The sequence below is a fragment of the Pituophis catenifer genome, unplaced genomic scaffold (assembly GCF_029215685.1).
Source record: "Pituophis catenifer annectens isolate HBS135680 unplaced genomic scaffold, rPitCat1.0.hap2 SCAF_3, whole genome shotgun sequence".
Lineage (NCBI taxonomy): Eukaryota > Metazoa > Chordata > Lepidosauria > Squamata > Colubridae > Pituophis > Pituophis catenifer.
The window spans coordinates 10,960,772-10,974,822 of NW_027256883.1; the positions used below are offsets into that span (position 1 = coordinate 10,960,772).

The following is a 14,051-nucleotide window of genomic DNA, read 5'->3' on the forward strand; positions in this document are numbered from 1 at the left end:
GACAAATGATTGTCCACTCTCTTCTTAAAAACTTCCGGTGTTGGAGCATCCACAACTTCTGGAGGCAAGTAGTTCCACTGATTAATTGTTCTATTTCTCCTTAGTTCTAGATTGCTTCTCTCCTTGAATAGTTTCCAGCCATTGCTTCTTGTCCTGCCCTCAGGTGCTTTGGAGAATAGTTTGACTCCCTCTTCTTTGTGGCAGCCCCTGAGATATCGGAACACTGCTATCATGTCTTCCCTAGTCCTTCTTTTCATTAAACTAGACATACCCAATTCCAGCAACTGTTCTTCATATGTTTTAGCCTCCAGCCCCCTAATCATCTTTGTTGCTCTTCTCTGCACTCTTTCTAGAGCCTCCACATCTTTTTTTATACTAGAGAGAGGGACTTTTTAATGCAAGTTTTTGTTTTGACTCAGCCATGCCATTTCCTCCTTCCTCTTTGCCATCTCCATCATCAACAACAAAACAATTACAACATACCGGCAATCCTCAACTTCCTTATCACAATTGGGAATGGAATTTCCATTATAAATTGTTGCCGTCATAAGTGGAATCATCCTGTGCTCAGACCCAATTTTACCACCATTTTTACAATGGTCCTAAAGTCATCGCAGTCATTAAGCGAATCACATCGTTATTAAATGAATCCAGCTTTCTCAATGGTTACTTTTGGCCACCCCTGCACCGCCAAGAATCGTGGCGGCGCAGTGGTTAGAATGCAGTATTGCAGGCTCAACTCTGCCCACGGATAGCAGTTCGATCCTGACGGGCTCAAGGTTGACTCAGCTTTCCATCCTTCCAAGGTCGATAAAATGAGGATCCAGATTGTTGGAGGCAATATGCTGACTCTTTTGGATGAACTCTGTAAACTGCTTAGAGAGGGTTGTAAAGCACTATGAAGTGGTCAGGAAACAACAACAGTAACAGAGTAGGAAGGGACCTTGGAGGTCATCTAGTCCAACCCCCTGCTCACACAGGAGACCTGTACTAGGGATTCGAACCGCCGAACTGCCAACTTTTCTGATTGACAAGCTCAGTTTCTTAGCCACTGAGCCACCTAGTCAGGCTAATATATGTCTAAGTATATAAGTATATAAGGTATATAAGACTAAGTGCTGGAAAATGGCAAAAAACCCCTCACAAATCACAATCGTGTGATTGCAGGATGACCCACTGCAACTGGTCATAAGTGTGAGTTGGTTTCAAAGGACCTGAATTGTGAACGTATAAGCAGGAGGTTGATGCCACAGTTTGTGACAGTTGTAGGTGCAAACACGGGTTGCAAGTGACATTTTCTGAAGCATTTATAACTTTGAACTGTCCTTAAGAGGCCTGGTGGAGCAGTGGTCAGAATGCAGTATTGCAGGCTGACTCTGCTCACTGCCAGGAGTTCAATCCTGACCGGTTTAAGGTTGACTCAGCCTTCCATCCTTCGGAAGTCCGTAAAATGAGGACCCAGATTGTCGGGGGCAACAGGCTGACTCTGTAAACCGCTTAGAGAGGGCGGTAAAGCACTGTGAAGCGGTATATAAATCTAAGTGCTATTGCTATTAAATGAACGGTTGTGAGTCCGTTCAGGTTGTAAGAACTACCTGTTTAGGCTTGTGCACAATTGGGTGTGGGTGCTCAAAACTGCACTTAACCCTTAAAATCTTTAGGTGAAAGATCTGGGGCCTTGGTTCATTTATGTTTCAACTTAATTTTATTGGGTTCCCACCCTATGCATATTTTCGGTTGGAATTGTTTGGTTTGCTTAAATCACCGGGGTCCTGCAGGCTGGGAGCCACTTCATCTGGGAATTTTGTTTTTATTTTTGCAAGAATCAGCCTGCTCGCTGGGTTGACTAAACCGTAAATTGTAACAAATCATAAATCTCGGGTATGAAATCACGTCCCATATTTTAGCCTGGCTGGAATTCTGAACTTGTTTCTCATCCTAGCTTCTTAGAACATATTGCTTTTAATGCTCTTTTTTTCCCTGTTTTGTGGCTGTTCTAGTCATTTAACTTGTGTGCGTGTGTGTGAGAGAGAGGGGGTTCTTTTTTAAAAAAAATATGTTGTAAGCCAAAAAAGCCAACACAGTTCTAGGCTGCATCAACAGAGGGATAGAATCAAGATCACGTGAAGGGTTAATACCAGTTTATAATGCCTTGGTAAGGCCACACTTGGAATATTGCATCCAGTTTTAGTCGCCACGATGTAAAAAAGATGTGGAGACTCTAGAAAGAGTGCAGAGAAGAGCAACAAAGATGATTAAGGGACTGGAGACTAAAGCATATGAAGAACAATTGCAGGAACTGGGTATGTCTAGTTTAATGAAAAGAAGGAGTAGGGGAGACATGATAGCAGTGTTCCAGTATCTCAGGGGTTGCCACAAAGAAGAGAGAGTCAAGCTATTCTCCAAAGCACCTGAGGGTAGGACAAGAAGCAATTGGTGGAAACTAATCAAGGAGAGAAGCAACCTAGAACTAAGGAGAAATTTCCTGACAGTTAGAACAATTAATCAGTGGAACAACTTGCCTCCAGAAGTTGTGAATGCTCCAACACTGGGAGTTTTTAAGAAGAGATTGGATAACCATTTGCCTGAAGTGGTGTAGGGTTTCCTGCCTGAGTAGGAGGTTGGACTAGAAGACCTCCAAGGTCCCTTCCAACTCTGTTATTCTATTCTATCATGTCACCCAGTTAAAGTTACAGAACTGAGAGTTTTAGCACTATATAGACGTTCAAGTTGCTTTCTCTAGCCCAGAACATGGACTACTCTTTTGTTCAAATTAGATGTGATTTCATTTGGCGAAATGGCTTGCAAAAAAATGAAATTGATATAAATGAGCCTTGATTGGATTCACAGCATCGTGCCATTCTGGAAAGACAATTTCTCTTGTTTCAAAGCAAAAAAAAAAATCTCCAAAATGTTTAGCTTCAAATGCCAGTTCATATTGCTGAATAGAGCTGAGTCAATCTGAATCATCGATTTGATCTGGAAATGGACATTCAACAATCTGAATCGTGTTGAGGATTGAGTGAATGAGTCAATGGAATTTACAGGTTCGATCTATAATCAAATGTATCCCTAAACTGATTTTTTTTTTACAACCAAAGCCCATATAAAAAGAACAGGGCAGATATAAAGGTTTGGGAGAGGGGTTGTTTATTTGTTTTTCCAGATAGGGGCTACTCCTAATAATTTTGGGGGGTGGGGTTGATTATTGCAAAGTAGGCAGGGCAACATTATATACAGTGGTGGGATTCATATAATTTAACAACCTGTTCTCTGCCCTAATGATTTCTTCCAACAACCAGTTCACCAAACTGCTCAGAAAGTTAACAACCGGTTCTCCCGAAGTGGTGCTAACTGGCTGAATCCCACCACTGATTATGTATATGAAGAAGTATAACTCCATTTGTCTAAGCTCTCATGCCTAAGGCGGGACTAGAAGTCAGCATCTCCTGGTGATTGGCCCAAAGTCAACCAGCCAGATTGCATGCTTAAGGGGGTACTAGAACTCATCATCTCCTGGTGATTGGCCCAAAATCATACAACCAGCTGGTATGCTTCAAACGGGACTAGAACTCACCATCTCCTAGCTTCCAGCCTGGTGCCTTAACCACTAAAACGAACTGGCTCAAAAGATCTTCCATGTAATGGTTGGAGACATTAAGCCATCTTAGAAACGTTGCTCAGTGTAGTTTATTTATTTATTTTTATTTTATTTTTCAATTTATATACCGCCCTTCTCCCTAAGGACTCAGGACGGTGCACAGCCAGAATTAAGAACATGAACTACAAATATTAAGAACAATTAAAATATATATAAATTTGGCCCAAAAATTTAAAAATCACAAACCAATTAAAACATTTTAAAAAATTTAAAAATTTCTTCTTAAGCCAGCCCAGCTTGCTGGAAAAAGTGGGTTTTAAGGGCACGGCGGAAGGCACTGAGGTCTTGGATTCTCCTTATCTCTGGGGGCAACTGATTCCAGAGGGTAGGTGCCCCCACAGAGAAGGCCCTCCCCCTGGGGGTCACCAGCCTACATTGTTTGGTCTGTACAACCAACAGAGTTTACATACCTTTGTGCCTACATCTATACAGATAGGAGCCTGTGAACTACAGATCTTCAGACTTTATAGGGAGTCTCTAGGAGATGGACACCATCCACTCCACACAACCACAAGAGTAGGATTGGGATCGCATGTTATCATCTATGTAAGATTACTTCTCCATCAGTTCAGGGGAAGTAGGAAAGTCTGTGAGAGAAGAATGTCTCTCCAGCTGGATGTCTGCGGAGCTTCCAGGTCAGAGGTGGGCAATTATGGCCCTTTTATGACTTGTGGATTTCAATTCCCAGAATTCCTGAGCTAACATGGCTGGCTCAGGAATTCTGGGAGTTGAAGTCCACAAGTCATAAAAGGGCCATAGTTGCCCACTCCTATTCTAGGTCATCCAGGTCACGGTTCTGGCCATCTACATTAAGATTGAACAACCCTCTCTCAACAGAGGGGAAGGGATACGACATTACCTGTCTCCTGTTTACAACACAGTCCTTTCAACAGTTCCAACAAGGTTCCATATCCATTTGCACTATTCAGGTGATCCTGTGGGTACAGATAAACCTCCAACTGTCCTCAATGACTCTCAGAGAGAGTGCTAATGACCAGACGACTGCAAGGAATACTTAAATCCTTCCATCCTCCACCATTTAGTCAGAACTGAAGAAGCTTCTTGGATGAGAAGTGAAACAGCTTCAAGGAAAAATCAGAAAGTCTGGTTGCCTTTTTGAAAAACCACCTTTGGGATATCCAGCTGGATGAATTCACCCAAAGGCAACTTGAGCTGGGGGCAGGGATACGAGAGCACTTTTCAAGTATTTTGAATGGAGAAAATTGGAGTAACATTCCATAGTGCAGAATATGGAATATAGAGCCAAGTGACTGGAAAGTATGTTTTAGTTAAAAATTAGGAAAAGTTTCCTGAAAGGAAGAACAGTTCAGTAGTAGAGATAATGTATAAGGAAAGAGGTAGACGTGTTCCCAGCTGTCTGTCTGTCTGTCTGTCTGTCTGTCTGTCTGTCTGTCTGTCTCTATCTATCTATCTATCTATCTATCTATCTATCTATCTATCTATCTATCTATCTATCTCTCTATCTCTATCTTCTATCTATCATCTATCATCTATCATATCTATCTATCTCTATATCTATCTATCTATCTATCTATCTATCTATCTATCTCTATCTATCTATCATCTATCATATCCATCTATCTCTATCTTCTATCATCTATCATCTATCTATCTATCTATCTATCTATCTATCTATCTATCTATCTATCTATCTATCTATCTATCTATCTACCTACCTACCTACCTACCTACCTATCCATCCATCCATCCATCCATCCATCCATCCATCTATCTCTCAGAGATGCTCTAATCAAGATTTCTGCAGTGAGCAGAGGATTAGACATAATCTCAAGGGCTCTTTCCAGCTTTATAATTCTGTTCATGCAACGAGCTTATCCAGGGTACTGAGTAACTCATTCTCAAGACTTGCAGGAATCTTTGAACCCTCATTAATCAAATGGACTGGATTTGTACCACAAGCTAAAGCAGGTGTACCACGAAGACAATCAAACCAAAAAGACCAGGAGAATCACAGTGTCACATGCATTTGCTGAACAAGAGCACAATTGTGCATTTCTCCAGAACAGTGTTAGTGTTGATCATGGAAGGTCCACCTTCACCCTTGAGTGAAAGAGGAATTGACCTTCCTAACAGGAGGTGCAAGTCAATTGTGCCACTTTTCTAGAAGCATTTTGCAGAAAGTCCAAAGTGGTCATAAAAATCACAGACCAAGTTATAATCAGAGAGTGCAAACATAGAGAAAGCCCTGTGGAGGCCCATTTTAACCATACAAATCATTGGTTTGCTAAGGAATTCAAAGCAAAACAATTATAGCCATGCAGACAAGAGGCGAAGAGAATTCAGGCATTTTATCTCTCTAATATATGTTTTTCTTATGCCATCAACCTGGTGATTTTACTCTGTGTGAGTGCAAGGATGAGGAGAACAGGCCAATGGTTGAGGCTATAAGCCAGAAAAACAGATCCCAGCCCTTGCAAAAACATAGAAGCAGGGTGGATAACTTTGAGTAGGTCATTCTCTCTCTCTCTCTCTCTCTCTCTCTCTCTCTCTCTCTCTCTCTCTCTCTCTCTCTCTCTCTCTCTCTCTCTCTCTCTCTCTCTCTCTCTCTCTCTCCAATGTAAAAAGTGGAAAAGCATCAATATACCAAACTGCACTGGGCCACCATGGTCGTAAGAGCATGTGGAAATAACCTCGTGAGACAGGAGGAAGAGTTGCAGAATAGACAACCTTCAGTGAAAAGGTATCTCAGACCACAGAAGGAAAAGGGGTGAGGGGAGCATCTCAGAATTGACCCTCCCTAATTTTTCTGCGGTTCGAATCCCTAGTGCCGCGTAACAGGGTGAGCTCCCATTACTTGTCCCAGCTTCTGCCAACCTAGCAGTTTGAAAGCAAGTAAAAAATGCAAGTAGAAAAACAGGGACCACCTTTAGTGGGAAGGTAACAGTGTTCTGTGCACCGTTGGCATTTAGTCATGCCGGCCACATGACCACGGAGATGTCTTCGGACAGCACTGGCTCTTCGGCTTTGAAACGGAGATGAGCACCACCCCCTAGAGGCAGGAATGACTGGCACATATGTGCAAGGGGAACCTTTACCTTTACCTAATTTTCTGGAAGGGGTGCAAAGACTCAGCCACTAAAGACACGGAGCTTATCAGCTGGAAAGCTGACAGCCCGGGGTTTGAGACCAAGCACCATGCAACGGAGTGAATTCCTAGTCCTTGTCCCAGCTCCTCCCCACCTAACAGTTTGAAAACATGTAAACAAGAGTAGATGAATTGGTACCACTTTGGTGGGAACAGCGTTCCGTGAACCTTTGGCATATAGCCATGCTGGCCACATGACCATGGAAGATGTCTCCAGACAATGCTAGCTCCCTTGGCCAAGAAATGGAGATGAGTACCATCCCTAGAGCTGGACACAACTGGACAGGGAAACCTTCACCTTTAATTTTCTGGAAAGTGAAGGTGAGGATAGGAAGAAATGCTTTCAGACTTGCAAGATGCTGTTACTGTAACTTTATCATAAAGATAGAGCTGGCACTCATGATTGGTACATCTTGTCTGGTCCGACAAGTAGATCAGAATCATGAATTAATTCTGCAGTGAATTAATTCAGACTGATTCTATCTTCTTTCCTTCCTTCCTTCCTTCCTTCCTTCCTTCCTTCCTTCCTTCCTTCCTTCCTTCCTTCCTTCCTTCCTTCCTTCCTTCCTTCCTGATTTTATAATTTGAACCTTCCACGTAGGCTGATCTGTATGAATGGTTGATAGCCATCTAGAAAACTCAAGGTAAACTGCTCCAAACTTGATTGCAGAAAATATGACTTCAGTAACAGAGTGGTCAATGCCTGGAATGCAGTACCTGACTCTGTGGTTTCTTCCCCAAACCCCCAAAACTTTAACCTTAGACTGTCTACTGTTGACCTCACCCCATTCCTAAGAGGTCTGTAAGGGGCGTGCATAAGTGCACCAGCGTGCCTACCGTCCCTGTCCTAATATTCCTTTTTACTCTTACTCTTTTCATGTATTCAAATTATGTTTATACTTTTACCTGTTATCTTATATATGCTTGACAAATAAACTTATGATTATGATATCCAAAGATTCAGGATACTGCAGTTACTAAATCTCATCTTCTTTACCTACTCAGCTTCTGAACAAAACAACCTCTGATTTAAAAGCCTCAGCACTGAAACCTCTGCTTAATTTTTCTTAACATTTATCTCCTTTATGCAAGCTTTTCAACCAGCCCTTTTCATTGGGTCACTTTCTATGTTGCGTTCTGGAACTCTGCTGGGATTAGCCTATAGGAAATCAGGAAGTCCATGCATTTTATGGGAAATGCAGTCCTCCTTTGGGGCACTGTCTGGTAAATCCTTTGCCTCAGTCCTGCAAGCTTTGCAGCAATCTCATTCTCCCAAGCTTGCATTTTCCTGGGTGCCTCATCCTGAGAATTACTGCCGCCTGTGGCATCTTCTAAGTTACTGATTATTATTATTATTATTATTATTATTATTATTATTATTATTATTATTATTATTATTATTATTATTACTACTACTACTACTACTACTATTATTATTTAATCTTTAGTGAGATTCACAGCCTTTCAGGCTGGTTAATAGCTCAGCAGCTCGAGTCCTAGCCAAGGACCTAGGAACTGTTAAGGTATCGTCGGAGGATGTAAGCTGTTCCAAGTAAGGTGATTTTTTGTAGAGTCAAAATGTTCAAGTCTGGCAAATTTAGAATTTCTAAATAGCAGGGTAGCCCTTTGGGTGTTGCTCCAAGGGCTCCAATTACAATCGAGACAACACACAATTTCTTTTCCACAGTCGCTCAACTTCAATTTGCAAATCCCGGTACTTTGTGATTTTTTCTTGCTGCTTATCTTCAATCCGTGCATCACCAGGTATTGCAATGTCAATGAACCATACTTTTTTCTTTTCAACTATTGTTATGTCAGGTGTGTTGTGGACCAAGTGCCTGTCAATCTGAATCCTAAAGTCCCACAAGATCTTGAGTTTCTCATTCTCTAAAATTTTCTCAACCTGATGTTCCCAGTGGTTTTTGCTGTACTCAAATCCAAACTTCTGGCATAATTTCCATTATTATTATTCCAATTATTATTATTATTTATTGGTTAATCTTTAGTGAGATTCACAGCCTTTGAGGCTGGTTAATAGCTCAGCAGCTCGAGTCCTAACCAAGGACCTAGGAACTGTTAAGGTATCGTCGGAGGATTATTATTATTATTATTATTATTATTATTATTATTATTATTAATTGAATTTGTATACCGCCCTTCTCCCAAAAGGGACTCAGGACGGTGGACAGCCAAAATTAAAATACATACAATACAAAAGTTAAGATAGCTAAAATAAATTAAATCAATCAGCCTCCCAATTTAAAACCCCAAGTCTATAAAATTTAAAAATTCCCATTAAAAAACCATATAGGTTAGGCCAACTTGCTGGAATAAATAAATCTTCAGGGCCTTACGGAAAGTGCGGAGGTCTGGGATCAGTTGTATTCCAGGAGGTAGCTCATTCCACAGGGTGGGTGCCCCCACAGAGAAGGCTCTCCCCCTGGGGGCCGCCAGCCGACATTGCTTGACCGACGGCACCCTGAGGAGGCCCTCTCTGTGAGACCATATTGGCCAGTGGGAGGTTATCGGTAGCAGCAGGCGGTCTCATAGAGACCCTAAGCCATGGAGCACTTTAAAGGTGAGAACCAACACCTTAAAGCGCACCCAGAAGACCACCGGAAGCCAGTGCAGCTCGCACAATAATAGAATACCATTACTTCCCTCTTCTTTGAGATGATGATCTATCTCTCTGTAAATATCTCCTCTTGTCCTTCTCTTCCTTGGTCCCCCCCCCCTCCCCAGCCAAGTAGTCCCACATTTATTTTCAAGACCAGAAGCTCTACCTAGGGTAATCAAGATGGAGTGGTTCCTTGTGTCTAGACTCATTCTGTTCTCCAGGTTCTTTCCCCCCAACCCATCCAGCCCCTTACTCAAATCTACAGTTGTCCAACTGGGTGAAAGAATCGGATCACTTCCATATGGACATTGTACTTCAAGGTCTCCCTCACTTCTCTAGCCTTCATCTGATCACCTTCTCAGTAGTCAGAATAACAGAGTTGGAAGGGACCTTGGAGGTCTTCTAGTCCAACTTCCCCCTCAAGCGGGAGACCCTGTATCGTTTCAGACAAATGGTTGTCCGATCTCTTCTTAAAAATCCTTCCGTGATGAAGCACCCACAACTTCTTGAAGGCAAGTCATTCCACTGGTTCTTTGTTCTCATTCTCATTGTCAGAAAAATTCTCCTTAGTTCTAGATTAGTTCTCTTCTTGATTAGTTTCCATCCTGTTTTGCCTCCTACCTTCAAGTGCTTTGGAGAATAGGTTGAAAAAATAATTACTACCAACCTGCCTTCCATTGAGGACCTGTATACTGCATGAGTCAAAAAGAGGGCTGTGAAAATATTTACAGACCCCTCGCATCCTGGACATAAACTGTTTCAACTCCTACCCTCAAAACAACGCTATAGAGCACTGCACACCAGGACAACTAGACACAAGAATATTTTTTCCCCAAACGCCATCACTCTGCTAAACAAATAATTCTCTCAACACTGCCAAACTATTCACTAAGTTTGCATTATTACTATTAATCTTCTCATCATTCCTATCACCCATCTCCTCCCACTTACAACTGTATGACTGTAATTTTGTTGCTTGTATCTTACGATTTATATTGATATTGTTTCCTGATTGTTATTTGTACCCCATGACTATCATTAAGTGTTGTACCTTGGTCATACCTTGTGGAATACAAATATAATGTCACTCGGGGGGTTTTTATATAAAGAGGTTCTTTTTACAGATGCGGGCAGATGGCAGCTGAAGACATTGCAGACACTGTTGGACGAAGGGATTAATTTAACCTGGTTGTATCCTTATGATTTATATTGATATTGTTTCCTGATTGCTTATTTGTACCCTATGACTATCATTAAGTGTTGTACCTTATGATTCTTGACAAATATATCTTTTCTTTTATGTACACTGAGAGCGTATGCACCAAGACAAATTCCTTGTGTGGCCAATAAAGAATTCTATTCTATTCTGTTCTGTTCTGTTCTGTTCTGTTCTGTTCTGTTCTATTCTATTCTATTCTATTCTATTCTATTCTATTCTATCCTATCCCTTCTTCTTTGTGGAAGCCCCTCAAATATTGGAACACTGCTATTATCTCCTCCTAGTCCTTCCTTTCACTAGACAAGACATACCCAATTCCTGCAACCGTTCTTCATACATTTTAGCCTCCAGCCCTGTCATCATCTTTGTCGCTCTTCTCTGCGCTCTTTCCAGAGTCCCCACATCTTTTTTTATACTGTGGTAGTAACCAAAACTGGACGCAATATTCCACTCTGTGTCTTACCAAGGCATTATAAAGCGGTAATGTCTTTCCCTTCTTTGTAACTTCCCTCAGTCTTGCAGTTAGAAGCTAAGTGCCTGGAGAGAGTTCCTTTTTTCTTTTTAACCCTCCCCTCTTCAATCTTTCATAATGAGCTTTCTCCTGAGTTGCCAAGTCAAACCAGGGTGGGGTACTTACCTGCAAAATGCTGCTGGTTACTAGAAGCCAAGGCAGAAGCCACCTCATCACTGGAAGCCAGGGTGAAAGACATGGATTGAACCCAGCTCTTTGACGAAGACAACATCCAACTCCCTTCGCGGAGTCCGCTACCAGCCGCTGAGTTGACAGGAGATGGGAGTCGATTCTCCTTGACTCTGGGGAAGCTTTATTAAAGACAGATCTGACGTCAGGTTGGACGGCTGCATATTTTCTTCGGGAATAACTTTTCCTGCCTCCTTTTTTTCCCTCCCTCTCTCTCTCTCCCTTTCATTTGGGTGACTCATCCCCACCTCCAGCTTTCTCACTGTGTTGCCTTCTGCCAGGAATTTCTTAAAGGAAAATTCACCACATATCATCAGCAGAAGACGCTGTAATTTTAACACCCCACTCCTGCTGCTTAGGGTTCGCCTATAATTATATTTATTTATGACTTTGCTCCTGAAAACTAGGTGGGCTGGGATGGGAGGGAAATGAAAGAATTTTCTCAGGAAGGGGTGAGTGCAAAACTAAAGGGATCGTCTTTTCCAAGGTGGGCCCCCAGAGGAACAGATCCCGGTCCTTCTCTCGCCAGAATGTCTAAATATCTGACTTAAAATTGGTTTAAAGGCGAGTCCAGCTTCCCTGTGTCTTCAAGCAATGTTTTTGGCATGATACATGTGGTTTGCCACCGCCTTTTTCTGCAATGTTTCTTTTCAAAGACTTCCAATAAAACTTGTATGTACACATCAAAATACATTAAAAAAACAACAATGGAGTTTTGATTGCATCATCAACCCCCTTCTTGAAATGTTTTATCATATCTTATGGATATCTTTCACTTAGAACAGTGTTTCTCAACCTTGGAAGCTTGAAGATGGGTGGACTTCAACTCCCGGAATCCCCCAGCCAGTGCTGCTGGCTGGGGGATTCTGGGAGTTGAAGTCCACCCATCTTCAAGCTTCCAAGGTTGAGAAACACTGACTTAGAACATAGAATCATAGGGTTAGAACGGACCTTAGAGATCTTCTAGTCCAACCCTTTGCTCATGGCAGGAGACCTTATACCATCCTGGTCAAATGGTTGCCCCTTTCTATTTTTGAAAACCTCCAGTGATGGAGCATTCACAACTTCTGAAGGCAAGCTGATTAATTGTTCTCACTGTTAGGAAATTTCTCCTTAGTTCTGGGTAGCTTCTCTCCTTGATTAGTTTTGATCCATTGTTTCTTGTCTTTCCTTCTGGTGCGTTGGAGAATAGGTTGACTCCCTCTTGTTTGTGGCAGCCCTTCAAATATTGGAACATTGTGATCATGTCTCCCCTAGTCCTTTTTTCCCCACTAGACTAGACCAACCCAATTCCTGTAACCGTTCTTGATATGTCTTGGCCTCCAGCCCACGAATCATCTTTGTTGTTCTTTTCTGTGCTCTTTCCAGAGTCTCTACATCTTTTTTATAATATGGTGACCAAAACTGGATGTGATATTCTAAGTACGGTCTTACTAAGGCTTTACATTTTTTAAAAAAAATTGATTTATATGCCGCCCTTCTCCGGAGACTCAGGGTGGCTTACAATGCGTTAAGCAATAGCCTTCATACTTTTGTATATTTATACAAAGTCAGCTTATTGCCCCCACAAACTGGGTCCTCATTTAACCTACCTTAGAAAGGATGGAAGGCTGAGTCAACCTTGAGCCTGGTGAGATTCGAACTTACAGTAATTGCAGACAGCTGGTGTTAATCACAATGCTTAATCACAAAATACTTCACGTGATCTTGATTCTACCCTCTGTTAAAGCAGTTTAGGATTGGATTGGCTTTTTTGACTGCTGCCTCACAGCGCTGGTTCATATTTAAGTGATTGTCCACTAGGACTCCAAGATCCCTCTCACCGTTACGGCTATCGAGCCAGGTTTCACCTCCTCTGTACCTGTACATTTGATTGGTGTGTAAGTGTAAAATCTTGCTTTCATCCAGACTGAATGTTATTTTGTTAGATCGGGCCCATTGTTCAAGTCTGTCGAGATCTCCCTGAATCTTGAACCTATCTTCCTTGCATGACAAATCCTGCAATTCTAAGCAAGTACTTTGATCCCTACAATACTTGTTGAGTTTGTGCAGGTGGAAAGTGTCTCTTTGTACTTATGACATCTCCAATGACACAATCCAGATAGAAGTCATTCTCCCTTGAGAAAAGAAAGCCACAGCCAAAACTTGAAGCTGATGTGCTTCAAGAAACCAGGTATCTGTGAGTTCTAGTCCCATTTTAGGTATGAAAGCCAGCTGGGTGACTTTGGTCCAATCATCAGGAGATTTGTGAGTTCTAGTCCCATCCTAGGTATGAAAACTGGCAGGGTGACTTTGGACCAATCATCAGGAGACTGTGAGTTATAGTCCCACTCTTGCCACGTAAGCAGAGTAGGTGACTTTGGCCTAGTGACTCTCTCTCTCTCTCTCTCTCTCTCTCTCTCTCTCTCTCTCTCTCTCTCTCTCTCTCTCTCTCTCTCTCTCCCTTCCTCCCTCCCTCCCTCCCTCTCTCCCTCTCTCTCTCTCTCTCTGTTGTTATTGTTGTGGGGAAAATAGGAAGAGGAAGATATGTTGGAAATGTTCATTAATTTGAGTTATTTGTAAAAATAATAATAGGAGGATATTACAAGAAAGAAGAAAGAGAGGGCAGGAGAGAGGAGAAAGAAAGAGAAAGACAGAAAGAGAGAGAGAGAAAGAAGGAAGGAAGGAAGGAAGGAAGGAAGGAAGGAAGGAAGGAAGGAAGAAAAAAGAAAGAGAGAGAAAGAAAGA

At 42.0% G+C, this 14,051-nt stretch overlaps 1 protein-coding gene across 1 annotated transcript in view; it reads right to left on the reverse strand.

Moving 5' to 3' along the window:
• CCN4 (cellular communication network factor 4) overlaps positions 1 to 11,566 on the reverse strand; it is a 35,595-nt gene extending 24,029 nt beyond the window's left edge. Inside the window, 2 exon segments of the mRNA XM_070942009.1 lie at positions 11,262 to 11,530; positions 11,533 to 11,566. Of these exon segments, the coding sequence (XP_070798110.1) occupies positions 11,262 to 11,530; positions 11,533 to 11,566 (303 nt within the window).
• Between the last annotated feature and the right edge of the window lie 2,485 nt (positions 11,567 to 14,051).